Genomic DNA, 17,352 nt, shown 5'->3' with positions numbered 1-17,352 from the left:
GGGGCCAGGGCAGTGTTTAGCCTAGGACTAATTTTGTCTCACTACTGCACCAAAACCCTGAGTAGTCTACCTAATGCCTCATGAATTACGAGGTTTTCTGGTTGACTGCTGAGAACAGGAACTACAGTAGTCCCCCTTATCCGTGGGCGATAGATTCCAAGCCCCCCCGTGGACGGATGCCTGAAATCGTGGATAGTACCAAACTTTATATGTTTTTTTCTGTACATACATATTTGTGATAAAGTTTAATTTATAAGTTTGGCATAGTAGGAGATTACCAACCATAATAAAATAGAACAATTATACTGTAATGAAAGTATGCAGATGTGGTCTCCCCCCTCCACCAAATATCTTATTATACTGTATTCATCAATTATTGGATCACTGACTGCAGGTGACTAAAACCTTGGCTAGCAAAACCACAGAACTGCTGTATTCCCAGCTTTGTGTAATTAATTGTTACACAATTGCCTAATGAACCCTAATCCCATTAGGTGGTTCTTTTCACAGTTGCCAGTAGTTTCCTCACATATACACTAGGCCATTTTCAGCCGAAGTTTGAGGAGGACCCTCTGCACACCCATGCTTTATCTGGCCTGCAAACTCTAGTCACACTATATTCCCCAGACTCCCAGTTCCATCCTGGCAACTCAGAGAGACCGTTAGGCTCCACCTGGGGTCCCTCACTGCCTGCATCCTGGAAGCATTCTCCAGGTAATAAGTTGGGACAAGTAAAATGCTCACATCTCAGGGATCACTGTCCTTCCCTACCTCATGTCTAATGTCTTGAGAACCATTGTTTTATATATTTTGTCAAATTTTTTAGTTGTTTCAAGCAAGAGGGTAAACCTGGAGTCTTAGTACTGCTTTTATCTGACAGAGGAAGTTTTCTTCCTTCCTTTTGAAAACTCACTCTCTCAGAGCACTGAGATTAAAGTATCCTGCCTTGGGACAGGCAACTTGGGCCAGTTTTGCTTTAGGCATCGAGATAATAAAGTCTCTCACAAGCTCATTTCTCTGGCTCATCTTGTCAATGGGCATACTCTGACCTCTCTTACTTAGGAGCAAGCTAAGAGCTAAGAATCAGATTTGACTTTTGGGTGGAAAGTTATTCAATCAACTTTAAATGTGTCTGGAGGAAGGTACAGAGAGGTTAGTTCTTACCAACTAAATCTCAACGTTGAAAGTCTTCTCTGTCTGGGTCACCACTGTGTTCTATTTCCTATAACAGAATGGCTTCTGGTGTATCAGGTACTCAGTAAATATTTGTGAATGAATAAACTGCCTAATAGGTTAAAAATTCTCTAACAGTTAAACTTCTTATCAAATTAAAAGTCACCTGTTAAAAACAGTATCAAAGAATGCCATATAGTATACTTAAACAGACCAAACTAAGATAAAACTCCAACAAATAACATTTATTTTTCTTTTACATATGTATTTCACAGCCTGGACATCACATCATCTTCAGAGAAAGGTACTGTTATGCCATTATATTTTACTGTTTACTGCACAGGCATTAAACATTCTCATTAACATGATGAGACAATTTGCTGGTAAACATTAAACACACAGATATTGGTTTCAATATGTCAAGAACGTATTTTTGGTCATAACCAAGGAAATACATCAAATATAACAACAGTGGCTAATATTTTACAAGCAAATAATATTTAACTCTGCATAGTTTATACAGTAGGCCGTGGCAATAAATAATATCACCAATCTCATCAACTATTAACTGGCCACAAAAAGCCTAACATTCATTTTAATTATGACATGAAATGCTCTATTGGTGTAGTTTCAACATAGCCTTAAATGTTGTGGGTATTTAACCTTGAATACATGAAAAGAAAAAGTACTAAACTGGACTAAGAAGGTGTGTTTTGGTTAACTACAAATATGTCATGTTCACGTATTACATTCCTAACATGAAGGCAAATATTTAAATAGAAAAACTAGCAGTCCAAAAAATGTGAATGTGCAAATTGTGAGGAAAACGTTGCATTTAATTTGCACTCATTTGCAAATTACAGTACTAGCTCAGTATAAACACTAACAGGAAAAATACTCAGCAGGAAAGAATGGAAATGACCTCTCACAGCAGAGAACTGGTCACTGCACTGCTTCACAGCTAAGAAAGTTCTTCTGGGGGTCTAGAGCTCTTAACGCCTTATGACTATCCTTCATTCCATAGAGAAGGAGACTGCAGGCATGCTTCAATCAGTGATAAGAACAGGAAGGAAAACCTGAATCAGCAACATTTTCCTCCTTAATTTGGTATACGGGTCCTTCTCATTGTTTCAAGTTGCTAATTTGCGAATATTTTCTGAATCAGGTTTGCTGAATGCTATAAAGAATAGCTATCCTTCATACAATATTAGGGTTGATTTTACATTTTGTTTTTAGAATGTCAGCATTATAACAAGGTACATGCGCATTCACTCTACCAACCTGTATAGCCAATACTCAGCACAACACTCGGCTTGGATCAGATTCAAACTCTGCACAGAGATTCTCTGTATTGTTTTCAATGTGGTAACTGCTTGGAAAGCAGACTTGCCTAATGATTACTAGAGTGTTTTTTAATTGAAATGTATATATAAAAATAAAACCCCAATCTTTAAGTCTATAGAATGTCAAGAATTCTGTTAGGGATGTTAAAAGCATTGGGCAAAACCCTGGTTTTCAGCGTGCCATCTGCACCACAGGAGAAGATCCGGTTGCCCTGGATGATGTCAATCTGCATGACTCCAGCCCCGATGTTTCTGAATATGGACTGCTTAGCATGTTCACTTTTAAATGAATGAATCAGGCCATGGCCTGTCAATCTCCAAACCTAGTTTAAAACAAAGAGGGAAAACAAAAATTAAAAAGAGACCAAAAGCAAAAACATGGTCCTCACTTCTGCTCCCTTGGCCCATCTGATCTGACTAAAGCTCAACTTACCCATCCACTGCCTCTTTCCTCAGAGTTTATCTGTCTGGGAAATAACACCACTCACACGATTCACTCACTGTCCTTACACTTCACTGATCCTTCTTTCAAATGTCTCTGCTCACATCCTCTTGTAGTTTCATATTAACCATATATAACCCATCTTAAATTCAACTAAATATGAGTTAATTCAATTACATGTTCCTAATGCTTAGCTAAGGCCCTGGGGCAATATAAAAGTAGTACAGTGCAAACTGTCCCTGACATACCATGGTTCAACTTACAATTTTCAACTACGATTTCTCAACTTTATGACAGTGCGAGAAAGTGATATGCATTCAGTATGCTCCTATGCATACAGACTTAGGATGGGGTTATGTCCTGATAAACTCATGGTAAGTTGAAAACCCCATAAGTTCAAAAGTGCATTTTCAATTTGCGATATTTTCAACTTACTGTAGGTTTATCTGGACATAACTCCATCATAAGTTGAGGAGCATCTGTACTATCTCATTTATCTAGAAACTTCACCTCAACCCTACAAGAGTCAAGTGCTGAGGGTTAGAGTGGGGAGAGCGGGGAAGGTTCTAAGGAGTCAAACTAATGTCACAAACACACACACACACACAAAAAACAAAAACAAAAAACCCATGCACTAATTAAAGTCATACACTCTACTCAAAACAGTTCTTTAAGCTATTCAATGACCTGAGATTCCAATGAGCCCGATTATCTGGTTTTCTAGACCATAGCCATTTGGAAAGAGCCACACAGAAACAAGGGGTGGGGTAAGGGCAGAGTGTTAAGAGACATTCAGTATCTCCATGAAGCTTGGCTTTATTTCAGACATTGTGGTGGTTTTCTGTTTTCTTTTTCCAGTAAGTGCTGACAGCAGATAAAGATAATTTTTAGCACATTCTAACCTCTTGTACAGACTCACCTTTATGTTACCTTCTGCTGAACCTGTGGTAAAATATTCCTCATAGGGATCAAGAGCCAGAGCCTTGATGGCTGAGTCATGTGCTTGAAATGTGTGAATTAGCTGTCTCTGCCTGATGTCAAAAACGCACACATATCCTTTCCTACCTCCAGAAATTAGGAGTTGCTGTTTTGGTGCATATTGAAGTACCGTGGCACCATGATCATGGCATGTGAAACCTGAAGAAGAAAAACACCAAGAGACTTTCCAGAACAATTTCTATCTTGGCAATTCTGATACTGTTTAAATCTACATTTAAATAATATAGAAATTACTGATGCATTTTTCATTCTAAGGTACATTAAGTCACTGAATTTGTATAATCATATAACTGAAGTATAAAGAAAAATGCTAAGTGATGTCAGAAAAAACCTTTTTCATCCATAATCTCAACATGAAATACCCACACACACAGAAGAAGGAAGTTTAAACCTCAAGCCCTAAGTGATGCTGCCTCATAAGAAGTATATAGAAGCAAACATGCAGAGAAGACCAGGCTTCCCAGTGGCACATCTACCCACCAGTCTAGCCTAGCGCTGTACCATACATGTACTCTCATCAAAAGTTCTTCCCAGGTAAGTAATTGAAACTCACTATACTATATGAAAATGTGTGAACATTTTCAGTTACAACTTGTTATCTTTCCCAGGAATATGTGCCTTTTAATATGATCAGGGACTCAAATTAAGATGTGGCAAATCTTTAAGGAATGTCAACATTCACAGAAAAAATAATTTTGCAATCAAAATTGAGAAATAGCTACATCTTTCAAAATGCACATCAGCATATTAAGATTGAGAAACTTTCCTGTGGGGGAAAAAAACTACTTAACTTTGTTTAAGCCAAACTTATTTGAGCATGGAAGATTCTGGGGGCAGTGTTATGTGGAAGAGAGATTATTAGGACACTAATTTGGCAAATATTGTCTTAAACAAAAGAAATATTTAAATGGTATTGTTTATGTTTCTATTAATAGCTCTTAGCATAAGGTTAACCTTGGTTTAATTCTTTAAAATATCCCACTTCTACTGAGCTCGATGAATACTTTGAAACTAATTTTTTATATAGCATTATGAGTATCACCAGTATCCATACCATATTTTCTGAATAGAATATAAACAACATAGACTATTCTAAGCTAGCTGGATTCCTATCATACATATTTACCTCAGCAAGGCAGCTAGACAGACATTCTAATTAACTTGTAGAATTTTTAGTCATTCATTCTAAATATTTCTCCATTTTCAACCTATCAGTAAACATTCACTGGATTAACTGAAATAAAAGCAGGAAAACATTCCTTCATAGTGTATTAAAAACCACAGACCTTAATTAACTCACTTACCATGAATGAGGCTGTTTCCAGGTGATATTAATGTGTCCCAGAGGCATACATTTCTTTTGGAGAAAAAATAACAAATATATCATAAATAATTGTTTTAAGTCATCACCACGGACAAACTGTCTTCAAGTCAAATATTTTTGCTTATTCAATCTTAGCTTTTTTGTTTACTCATATTTATGGAGCAGTGATACTCAACTAGGACGGGCAGGGGCTGGGGGTACACACCTCCTCTAAGATTTATCCTCATCAAACTACACTGTCTGATATGGTCCCACCTGTCTCTGCATCCCCCACCACAAGAAACAGTGATATAACTTTCTAAGTAGACGTGATGCTTCTCTATCTCCAGGTGCAACCAATGCAGGGAAATAAGCGGTGTTATTCACCGGCATGTGTTGCCAATGAAAACAGTGTGAGGTCAAAGAAATGAGTCAAGAGTGTCAGATGCTTGTTAGTTCTGAAGAACCTAAGAGTGTTAAAAGCAATGAAAAAAAATGAATAGCTTTAACATAAACATTATATGTGTTTATTGATAAACTACTTTAGGAGTAATTTTTGTTTTTGCTTTTTTCTTTTTGTAAGGAAAACCCCTCTGAGATAAGAATTATGTAACAAAGAAAAAATTTTTTATTCCTGGGGTGAAAAAACCCTGCTAAATAGGGGTGGGGAGGAGAAAAAAAAAAAAAACCCTGTTAAATAGAAATCCATACTTTCTAGCAAGAATACTTTTCTGCCTCAAGTGTTATTTCTTGTTTTGCTTCTCTGTCAACCTACCTGTTATCATTGGACTGTCCAGATGTGGCAACTAGACTCGAAGAGGTAATAAATGCAAAGTCACTTGTGGATTTACTGTGGCACTGCCAACTCTATGGAAAACAAAGTGCAACTGATGTTATCTAAAAATCCAATAAAATGTGGTATAGTAAAAACAGTTCTGCTAATAATATTACATGCATGAGCTAAGAACAGCTTTTCAAAACCCAGTCTAGAATACAAAATAAGTGATAGTAACCATTATTTGCATATTATTTGCTATTATCCAATAATTTTTTTAAAACTGAAAAGAGCTGGTAAAAACAAGGAATAAGAGGTTATATTTTTTAGATTATGTAAGAACAGAACATCAAAGTACATGAACTTAAGCCATTCAATTATATTAAAAGCCCAATCAAACAATTTTAGTACTAATGACCTCAAATACATTTAATAAACTTAAATAATATAAATATAAATCATAATAAACCCAAAGAGGAAAACACTTACCTACCCATCTACTCTTAGGATGTAGTACGAAGGACTTAAGTCAAATTAACTTTGTGCTCTCAGTATAAACATCTACCTCCTTGCCACCTCTGTGCTCCCTGCCCCCACCCCCAGGGAAAGAGCTATACCAATAATAAACACTGTCAAAGGTGGCCCTACAAATAATCCACAGGTCTACAGCTGCTAAAAGGCTCCTAAGGATGTTACAGCAGTATGGGAAACCATTTACTGAGCCAGGAATGCCTTTTCTTGTTGTATCAGGTGAATGAATAGGAATTTGGAGGTGAGGGCCCAAAAGGAGGATGTCAGGATATCTTAAATAAAATGCACATTTTTCTGTCTAGAATTATCATGGTATAGATCTCACTGAAGGCAAAAGGGAAAATCGAAGATCACTTCCATTTCTGTGAAGATGTTGTAGCACAGTCTATAGTGTACTAATTTAAGAAAAATATATATATAAGAACATGTGTATAGTCTAGAAAATTTGAGTTTCAAGGCTTTCTGAGCCTCCCTCCATATATGTGAAGCCAGAAGTTTCACACAGCATAGTATCAACTTCCACCCTCCCCCTCACCAAACCTCCATCAAATAAAGATATACTTGTTTTTATCACCAAGTATTTTAATATGATTTGGATTAATAAATGAAGTGGCCCATTGGAGTTGGTTATTTTATAAGCTGGTAAGCAAAATCTGGAGCAAATTAGAGTAGATGTTCAGAACCTGTTTGATTCTTAACATACAGGCTACAAAATTCTATCATTACAAAGTTAGTGTTTTCAAAATGGTAAAACATATCCTAAGTTGGACCATACACAGGGAAAACCCCTGAAATTTTTCCAATATAATGGTTTCCCTTCAAGGTGAAAAGCAAGATTGTTTTTTAGGTCATTTCAGTCTAAAACTAGAGTAAGGATGGGTGTTGCTACCAGACTGTGACAGCTGGACTGAACTGTCCCTTTCCCAACAGAACCACCAATGAGATTCGCTGTCTGAAACAGACACATCATAAATGAAAGTGTTCTCTCTGTATGCACTCTGGGAATGTGAGTGATACTTACCATGTAAGGTTTGGGATTTGATGCAGTTTGGTTAACTTGCCAGATACTCAGAAAACCCTCTCCATCTGCAACACCGCACTGTAAGACAGATGTAAATATTACACACAGCTTCTTAGTATCCACATCAAAAGTAAAAACACATGAAAAGGAGATTCACTCAGACCCAACTGAACTTTCTGCCTATAGCTATGTTACTGCTGCTATAGTTCCCAAGAAAGTCCAAGTGCTAAAAATTCCCTGTCACCTGCTTTTCCAACCCCATTTCACTGTTTTCCTCCAAACCTCTGTAATAGAATTTAGTAAGAAACTAGAAGGCTTCTCTCAAGCACTTGACTATGCTCATCACCAACACACTCAACAGAAGCAGTTTTCTATTCTCTCAGAATATTTAAGTATCTTTAGGTAACTTAAGACATAACAAATTTTGTACATTTATTCTTCTACTGGAAGAAAAGGGGGTATATAAGCAGGCTCCAACAAACTACCTGCTCAGCTTAAATCTAGAGTCATTGAAATTTTTTTATATGTACTTTGATCAACCATTTACTCCTAAATATCCACAATTATTTTCAGATGAATTTAGCAGTAACCCCCCAAAACCAACCTTGTTGCCTTGTGAATTAAAATGTAATCTGGTAACTCTTGCATTGCCAGCTTGACGGAAGCAGACAAGCTGCTGAGGTCGTGTCCATTCAAACATTCGTACACTGCCATCCTGAGCACCTGTAAGATCTGAAAACACAAGAGGAAAAGCATAAAATAAGAAATTAAAGAGTTAAAGACTTCTAATATATTCTATTCTATAAATCAACCTCAAAATGAGAGAGCATACTTACAGTATTGATGAACTGGATGTGAGGTCATTCTCTTAACATTATGTAGATTTCTTTTCATGAGCTTTAAAAGAAGATAATTTAAAAATGAATTTATTTTGTGTATTAAGGGAGAGAGGGAGAAGGATAAGCTTCAGGGCACCTCTAATTCTGATAACATTTATTCTCTTACAACTTGATTATTGCTGAGATAAACCCTGTTATGGATTTTCTGACCACATACATAGAACACTTGTCTGAACAGGTTGAGGAAGCACAGTCACTCACTGGTATAGCCCTGGCCTATGAGGTTACCATGCGGTTTCATCTAGTGATACGGGGAACGCTCCTCCAAGTGCCCCTCCCTGAGGAGAATCAGGAATATCTTCAGATTCTTCAGACTAGAACATTAGGAGACCCCTTTGACTACAGTGACTAACAGGAATGTCACTGATGTACTTTCAAACACTATAAGTGGACACTAATTCCTCTTTAACTTTGCCATTTTCTGTCTCAGTTTGCTCATTTATAAAGAGACAATGGAGGGTAATGATAGCACCTACCACCTAGGGTTGTTTTGATAAAAAGCATGCACCTGACACAAAGAAAGCCACAACCAATGTTAGCTGTTACTACCACAGTGGATCTACTGGTCACTGACCCTGATCTCTACGGTCATTTTCATGTCAGTGATTTCAGCTCACTTTTCCAAGAGAGTCTCTATCCAGGAACCATACCTAATAGTAAACAACGTACCACACTAGCTCCAGTGCTGGTCTGTCCACTGCCCAGCCACGGCAGAGATGAAGGTGGATGCACCTGACTTGCTGAATAGGATGTTGCACTGGGTTGATAAAGAGTTGTAGTGGAACCACGATAATCAATGTCATCTGAACTGTGAAAAACATTCAGGTGTTACTGTGAAAGTTCTATTGTCTCTTAACACAAAGTCCATTTATAGAGCTTCTTATGTTACCCAGAGGACATTATTTAAAAACCAAATATATATCCGTGAGGAAAACTTAGGGACAAGTCGTCATCATAGCCAATTTTAGTACTGGTTAACTTTTTCTGTTTAGGCAAAATATAAATTTAGGCTAATGTTTGGGGGCAACTTTATTGCTATATAAGATGAAACAAATGTTATTTTTAAAGTATTAAAGCATTTAATACAAATTTTCTTGTGATCATATATAAAGCTATGTTCTCTTCAAGTACAGATATCCCATGTATCAAATTAATACATTTCAGAGAAATTTGAGTTTAAAGATTTCTTGGAATAAAATACTAATTTATCATCACATAAAAATGTGAAAGTAATTTTTATGATGGGATATATAACATTACATGGTTATATCTACTCCGAAATGTGATATTGAAGCCTAGTTATATTATATACTAACAAAGGAAAGAATTCAACAGAACTAGGAGACAGGGCACCATTCCCAAGCAAATAAAATTTCTAAGAGTCTGGAGAAAAGCAAGAGGGAGAGCAAACATGGTGGAGAAACCCCCAAAATAGTGAAGTATTACAAAACATTGCTGGTGTAGTGTCCATAGCTTTAATGAAAAGTAAAGCTGTCTACATTTTAATCTGTAAAAAAGGTATTCTTAACAGGTGATAATCAAAAAGAAACACTGTAAGATTACTCAGTAAATGTAACTCATCAAGTAGTCTAATTAATATATTTGTATATATTATGTTTTGCTTTAATTATCCAGCTCAGATAAATTTACCAAATATTGTGTAATTCCCCACATTTCTTTGGAGTTAAATGTCAAAGTGGCAGTTGTCAGCATTAGGCTTTGGTGTCAGGGATTATTCTGATTGAAACACTACAAATAGTGCAGGGTTTAATGGCAGAAGACTAATGTATTCATTAATGTAGGCAAAGCCTTTTATTGGCAGCCAAACCAATTACATTTGTCTCTTACCTAAATGAAGAGAAAGATTATACAGATAATTTCTGAGATAATTCAAATTATGTGCATAACCATTTAGTGGGTACTTTTTGAAGAAAACTGCATTTAAAATTGACTATGAAACAAACCTTTTGGATTCTCTGTCATATTCTTCTCCAATCCATATGTATGACTGACACGCCAGTAGAGAAGTAACGTCAAGTTCTTGAACATCATGTGTTGAAGCCAAAACAATTTCATTATAGTTTGCCTACAAGGCAAAGGCAGAGTCAATGATTTAAGCAGTTTCACTAAAAAGAAGTATATTCTTTATAATGACTAAAGCTATTACCTTATTAACAGAAAATGCCATGATCATATCGGATTCCTTATGAATAACTTTTGCCTTTCCACCTGGATAGCCCAGATCAGCTTCAACCTAGAAAACATTTGTCAGCAGTTTTAATTGCTGCTCTATATACAGATATGCACATCTCACAAAATTTAAAAGTAGGGTAAGAAGAAAATGTAGTATCAACATTTGAAAGAAGAAAGAAAAAGAAGGAAGAAAAAAAGGTAAGAGTAACTTTAGTGTGTTGAAAATTAGCTTTGGAAAATTTGCTTAAATTCTCTTGTCCTGTAATCACCCCAATTATAAAGATTTCCACTGTGATTATAAGATACTGATTAACTGTCACGAAAGATGGCTAATGTATTTTCATTAGTAATTTATCTCTTTTAGCTCTTCCAGAAGTATGCAAATATTCTGCAAAAAGAATGTGTACACATTAAGAGGCACAGAGTGGAGGAAAGGCCATAGAAAGACAAAGAAACCATGCAAGAGATGAAGCACTCTGAAATAAGAGTAATGAGAGAAAAAAGCAGAAGTTGGACAGGAGGACAATAGTTAGAAAGCAAAGAAGGAGACTGACAAGAGGAAGGCACAATGGCTGAGGGTCAGAGGTGATGGGAAGAAAAGAGGAGGTAGAATCAAGAAGCAGCAAAGATAAAACAGCCATGCTTAAGAACTGATTGTGAAAAGTGACAGAAGTGAAGATGGAACAGGGAGCAAGAGAGAGAACCAATGAGAAGGTAGAGTAAGCCAGACACAGGGAAGCATCTCCTCCCCTAGGCCACTGAGGTGGTACAGGAGCAATGAGTTCTCCGAGTAGCTAGCCAGCTGGGCAGGTCATGGTTAGTACTAAAGATCAGGCGTTAGATCCTTGAACTTTAAAGAATGAGCTACATACAAGAGCGTGGAATAATACCTTGATGTGGCAATCTTCTGCTACGTGGTTTTGTTTGACCTGCTCCACATGTTCTTCTACAGACTAAGTAACACCACACCGTCACAAACACAAAACACATGCATGGAACGAAATTATAAAAACAATGAAAAATTTCAAGCTGAAATGGCCACTGCATCACTTAAAGATGATAAAAATGAATTTTCAAAATTAAGAAAAAATTGAACTCAGTAAAACAATGGCATCTCAGATAAACACAACACAAAGCCAAAAGGGTAAAATTAATATGACTATTACATACACATGAAAACATAAAAGCTATTTCAAAATAAAAATTAGTTATTTGTATACCAGTATGTAACTTAAGGTTCTTTAAATTGTCACCTCTAAAAATAAAACCCACTTATATGAGCAGATGCATTCTGTACTACATAAATTCCTTAGGGGTTGATTTCAAATACAAATTAAAGCTATTTATTTCTAAACACAGATTCAAAGTACTGATAATTATTTCATTCTTATTCATAAGGAACATGAGTAATCACATGATTTTTCTCCTTACAAGTAAATGTTTGCTAAAATCAGGCATGGGAAAGAAGTCATATAGATAGCCACATTTAGTGACTACTAAAATCCTATTAAACAATTTATAAACATAAAGCACTCTTATTAGATGAGTAGTTTAAATAAATTTTGCATATTTCTAAGCCTAGTGACCAGTTTTTATTTTGTCCTAACATCCTTAACATTTCATGATTTTTTTTGTAATGAAAACAATTTTTCAGCAGATCAATGCCATTCAATACAGCAGCCACTAACCATATGTAGCTATTTAAATTCAGATTAACTGAAACTAAAATTAAAAATTCAGTTCCTTGGTCACACTAGCCATGTTTCAAGTGCTCAGCTGGTGACTACTATCTTAGACTGCACAGATATAGATTTCCATCATCACAAAGTTCTACTGGACAGCATTGGACAAGAGAGTAATTTCGTTCAATGTTTTCGAATTCAAAAGGGTACATGATAAAAAAATTCTTCCATCCCAACTCCCACTCATGTACTTCCCTTCCCTGGAGCCAAGTGATGCTTGTGTTCATCTCTGTCCCTTCTGCCAGAAGGAAAATTAAAGAGACTGAGGGGCATGATGGCAGAGACTAGGGAGCAGAGAGAGGGAGAGACTTCATTAAAGAAGAGGCAAACTAGCAGGGAGAGAAAAGGTCCTCAAGAGCAAGACAAGAGTGTGAAGAGTCCAAGAAATTGAAGACACCTGGCTTCCCACAGCACTCTAAGGCTCTGATGACCCAACCAAATCAAACTGCTATAAACTTTATGAATAGCTAAAACATATTTTTGATAAATCATTAAGTTTAATAATTTGAAGAACACTCAGAAAACTGATCGTTCAATGAACTGGCTTTCTGTAAATAACATAGCCCTAATTGAGCAAAAATCTTTTATTTTAAATCCATTTCTTAGATTTCTATATCTTATTTTATGGAATTTGGACTCTGTATCACGACAGGAGATGCTGTACACAATGGTTTAAATTAAAGAGGCAAATAACTTGGCTCTGTGATTTCCCTAACAAGGCTGAAAGCAATAATTTCACTACCATCAGAGTCTTTTGTTATCAAAAAAGCTTATAATAATAATACTAGAGGACTCAAAAGAATCAGTATAGTCCATTCCTCCACTTCTTCACTTAAATATACAATCTTTGAATCCATAGAGAAAATAAATGACTGTTTACAAGGGCTTACCACAATTACTATCCAGGTAAGCGGTGACTAATTAAAAGAATGATATGGTAAGGCTCTGCCACCCTAGGTATGAGGAAAAACTGAGAAGCAGTTCTATATATTTACCTTGGGAAATTGAGTCATATGGACTGTCTCTCTCAGTTGTCACTTTTCTAAGTGAAATATAATTCCTTTTTCTCTTCTCATAGATTATGCTTGTCAAATCCTTAATTATCACTCTATTCCAAACACTCTTCAAACTGCTTACTACCTCATTAAATGGCCAGACTGAAATGCTCCTATCAAAAGTCTTTGCAACTCTCCTTTTATAAAAGAAGATATTTGCCAGTCTCCCAAACTCGTGATTTTTCTTGAACCATGTCTGATACCATGTTGCTAATTATACTAGCTTAAAAATCACCATGTAATGAAGGACTTGCCACACTTCATAAGAGCAATCTCCCTTCATGTTGTATTTGGTATTTTTATAGTTTATTCTCTCACAAAATTATCCTGAATTTGTTGCTTCTAATGTTTATCCTCTTCATTTCTAAATGCTAAATAAATAAAATGCTTTTAAAAGACTATATTGTATTTTTAATTAAATGATATTTGCAGAATCATATTACAGAGTACACTCGTTTATATATTAAAGTCCTCAAACCATCCACCACCATGTTTATTACATGTAAAGGCCCAGTGACAAACATTATAAAGGACGTACCAACTTTTGCATGATTATACAATGTGACCTATGCTGTTTCATTGCTATGAAATGAAAATTATAAGGTATTATCTTAAAAGAAGTTTGTTATAGTTTAGTAAACTTTGACTATTACCCATGATATAAGAAAGTCAATAAAATAAATTCTACCAAAAAGAAAATTTCAAAATAAACCAAGCACTGAAATCATTAGAAATGTTAAACTAAGGGAAAATTGCAACAGAAAAGATTTTTCTCAAGATACCTCACTCTGCTTTCTTTTCTTAGTAAAAATATATCTAATAAATGTCTCTTGAAGGACTTCTTGTTTAACAAGGAAATGCCAAAGTCGTTTCACTGGAAGTGCAGAAGACTCTCGGGACCTATTAAAAAAAATTAACATATTACACTATTTTATAGTCCATAGAAAATATGTTTCATATTTTCAGATACTTTTTAAAAAAATTTGCACAATCTATTACAAAGAAGACACTGCTCTACAAAATTTTATAATTTATTTTTAGTTTTTACAATCATTCCTGTATCTAGCAATTAATTCTCTAGTTACATTGAATGAACCAGTTAAGCTGAGAGTCAAATGAATCTTTATTTTTTAAACTATACTTTAGGTTGGTCCTTTTGGTTAAAGCATATCACCAATGAACATAAAGTCATAGATTTCATTTCCAATAACCTAACAAGCTAAAAAGCTTTGTTCTTTCAAGCTTATAATATTCATGGGCTGCTGCCTCACAAAAACAAACAAACAAAAAAAAGCATGCTGCTTATCAAAAGGGGCCTAGATGGGAGGTAGAAGATTAAACTATCAAAAAAATCTCGCAATGTGTTTACTGTTAAATTACTGAAAAAAGTCAGTAGCGCATTGTTTGCATATGTAGGTTATCACCAAAAAAAATTTCTGTAAGAGTTCTGAAAACAGACAGTAATACAATAAAGGCAATAAAGGCATTTTCCTGATTATGAAAGTAGTATGGCTATTGAATTATAGGTAACACCAAGGAAAAAAACTTTTATCCTGATTTCTGACGTTTTCCTTAGACTGTTAAAAATAGGTTTGCAGTTTCAAAGTTATAAATTTTTTTTGAAGGCTATTGACATATTTTGCCAACTATCTTCCAGAAAAGTTAAACCAAGCTACACTCTCATCAGCATTGTAAGAGCTTTCTTACTTGAATGGAGTATTTTCAGGTTCTAGCATTGCTTTATTTCGAAGAATAGCTGGTCCAGCTCCTACTGAAAGGTCAGTTGGATATGTGTTGATATAGTTAGGGGGTGGACCTTCAAATTGATCCATTTTCTCTTGCAGGATCTGTTCCCAGTTCTCCAAGTTTTTAATCACAGCAAGACCTAATGGTGATGTTACAGGCAGCTCTAAAAGGTGACAGAATACGTCATTTTATTTTACTGAAAAATACTGATCATCATCCACCTATTCACAAAATGCAAAATCTTAGAGCCAAGACTTCTGGAAATATGAAAAAATGTGAAAATGTTAATCTAATACAGTTTGGACACCTAAATGCTTTGAAAATAACAGAAGGCCAGCTCTCTAAAAGCTGAGGAAATGTCTAGATTACCCAATCTGGTTTCCTGCTCTTTCAATCTTCTATGTACACAGTAATTCTTGCTATAAATTAAAGTCATAGATTGGTGCCTAAAATAAATAAGACTTTATAAAATCTCCAATGCAGTAATTTTAAAGTACCAAATGGCCTTTTATACAGATTTTGTAAAGAAAAACTTGATGGCAATTTATTATATTTAGTAACATTAATTTTCAAATTCCAAACTCACCAGAGAATTCCAGTCCAGCAATGGGAAAGAAATTCTTGACATTGTGAAGTGCTAGTTTAACCATTGTCAAATGTAGAAGAGCCCAGCTGTTAAAGGGGGCAAAAAGAAATATTCTCTTTAATTGAAAATTAAAAACACAGGAGAAGCATAGTGATGTTCCTTGTCAATTGTTTACCCAATCTCCAACTCAGAAAAAAAGTTGTCACTGAAATTTGCTATAAAAAAACGGCACCTTTGTAGTCTGTAAAAATAAAAGATATGGGGTGAGGGGAGGGGATGGGTGCACACCTACATGATGAGTGCGATGTGCACTGTCTAGAGAATGGACACAATTGAAGCTCAGACTCGGGGGGATGGGGAGGTATGGGCAATATATATAGCCTGAACTTTTGTACCCCCATAATGAGCTGAAAAACAAACAAAAAATAAATAAATAAATAAATAAATAAAAGATATGCAGTAATATATCAATCATCCTTGCAATATCTGAAAATTACCTGGTGGAAAAATATTTACCACACAGTCACACAGAATCTAAGAGCACGTCAATAAATTATATGGTAAAATCTAATAGCACATCAATAAACTACATATTTTTTTCACTAAAAATGTTTATATTTGCACTCTGCATGAAAGCTATTCTTTGAAACTGAATGTGAAGGAAATACTCTATCTAGAAATTGACCTCAAAGGTGCAGAATTCATAACCTGAAAACATAAGTCAGTTCTTAATAAATTCATGGCAATAATGTTATTTAAAATTAATAACATCAGGATTTTCTACCCAAAAAAGGCAAAAAGAAAAAAAAAGCTTTATTTACCTATAGGAATTTGGATCTTGGTGCTCCTGTATTTGTGTATCTGAAAAAAAGGCATCATCTTCTTCATCATCACTATGAATGCTTTCATCAGAATCATATATAACACCACTATCAGACAAAGGGAGAAACGGCTGCAATAAAAGGTAAAGTTATTTTTAAAATATATAATTTTATAAACATATAAAACATATTTAAGCATATATTTTATATATTGTATATTTTAGATATATATGAATATTTAAAATATATAATTATTTTTGTTCTAACTTTAAACATTTTAAATAGTGTCAATGTAAGTAATAATTTTGTTTTTACAGATGATGCTAGACCTACAAAAGTTAAGATAACTGGGTAAAATTCTCAGATTCAATAAAATAATTGAGTAGCTAGATACCACATATTTTTAAAAATCAATAGTTTTCTTCTTATATATCAGCAATAAAAAGTTAGAAAAGTCTAAAGAAAAAAGATACACTGAAAAACATAAAATTTCAAAGAAAAACTATGAAAACTGAGAGAGCTCAAGTGAAGGAAATTACAAACCCTTCTGAAACAATGAGAGGACTGAAATGCATAAAAACTATAATTCGTTACTAGTTAACTTATATAGGTTTTAAGTAATTTCGGTAAAAATCCTCATGGAAATTTCTTTTCCTTTTTTGGAACTTGATAATGATTCTGAAGTTCATAGGGAAGAAAAAACAGACAAGCTGAGAAATCTTT

At 35.0% G+C, this 17,352-nt stretch overlaps 1 protein-coding gene across 9 annotated transcripts in view; it reads right to left on the bottom strand.

The window, feature by feature from the left end:
- Nucleotides 1–1,403: 1,403 nt before the first annotated feature.
- The window catches only part of DMXL2 (Dmx like 2), a 143,159-nt gene continuing 127,210 nt past the window's right edge, over nt 1,404–17,352 (bottom strand). For 4 of the 9 annotated variants that reach the window (XM_069459885.1, XM_069459893.1, XM_069459920.1 and 1 more), the window contains 14 exons: nt 16,630–16,760; nt 15,809–15,894; nt 15,184–15,385; nt 14,259–14,376; nt 10,654–10,740; nt 10,451–10,572; nt 9,156–9,294; nt 8,424–8,484; nt 8,192–8,319; nt 7,588–7,665; nt 6,036–6,127; nt 5,262–5,314; nt 3,878–4,095; nt 1,404–2,839 (listed from right to left, as the gene is read on the bottom strand). In XM_069459885.1, the coding sequence (XP_069315986.1) occupies nt 2,630–2,839; nt 3,878–4,095; nt 5,262–5,314; nt 6,036–6,127; nt 7,588–7,665; nt 8,192–8,319; nt 8,424–8,484; nt 9,156–9,294; nt 10,451–10,572; nt 10,654–10,740; nt 14,259–14,376; nt 15,184–15,385; nt 15,809–15,894; nt 16,630–16,760 (1,725 nt within the window). In that variant the 3' untranslated portion in view covers nt 1,404–2,629. Of the gene's footprint in view, nt 2,840–3,877; nt 4,096–5,261; nt 5,315–6,035; nt 6,128–7,587; nt 7,666–8,191; nt 8,320–8,423; nt 8,485–9,155; nt 9,295–10,450; nt 10,573–10,653; nt 10,741–11,569; nt 11,633–14,258; nt 14,377–15,183; nt 15,386–15,808; nt 15,895–16,629; nt 16,761–17,352 lie in introns of all 9 variants that reach the window. The other 5 variants (XM_069459866.1, XM_069459876.1, XR_011231639.1 and 2 more) reach the window with 4 other exon arrangements.

The sequence above is a fragment of the Eulemur rufifrons genome, chromosome 2 (genome assembly GCF_041146395.1).
Source record: "Eulemur rufifrons isolate Redbay chromosome 2, OSU_ERuf_1, whole genome shotgun sequence".
Taxonomy (NCBI): Eukaryota; Metazoa; Chordata; class Mammalia; order Primates; family Lemuridae; genus Eulemur; species Eulemur rufifrons.
This window is presented reverse-complemented; position numbering and strand designations above follow the sequence as displayed.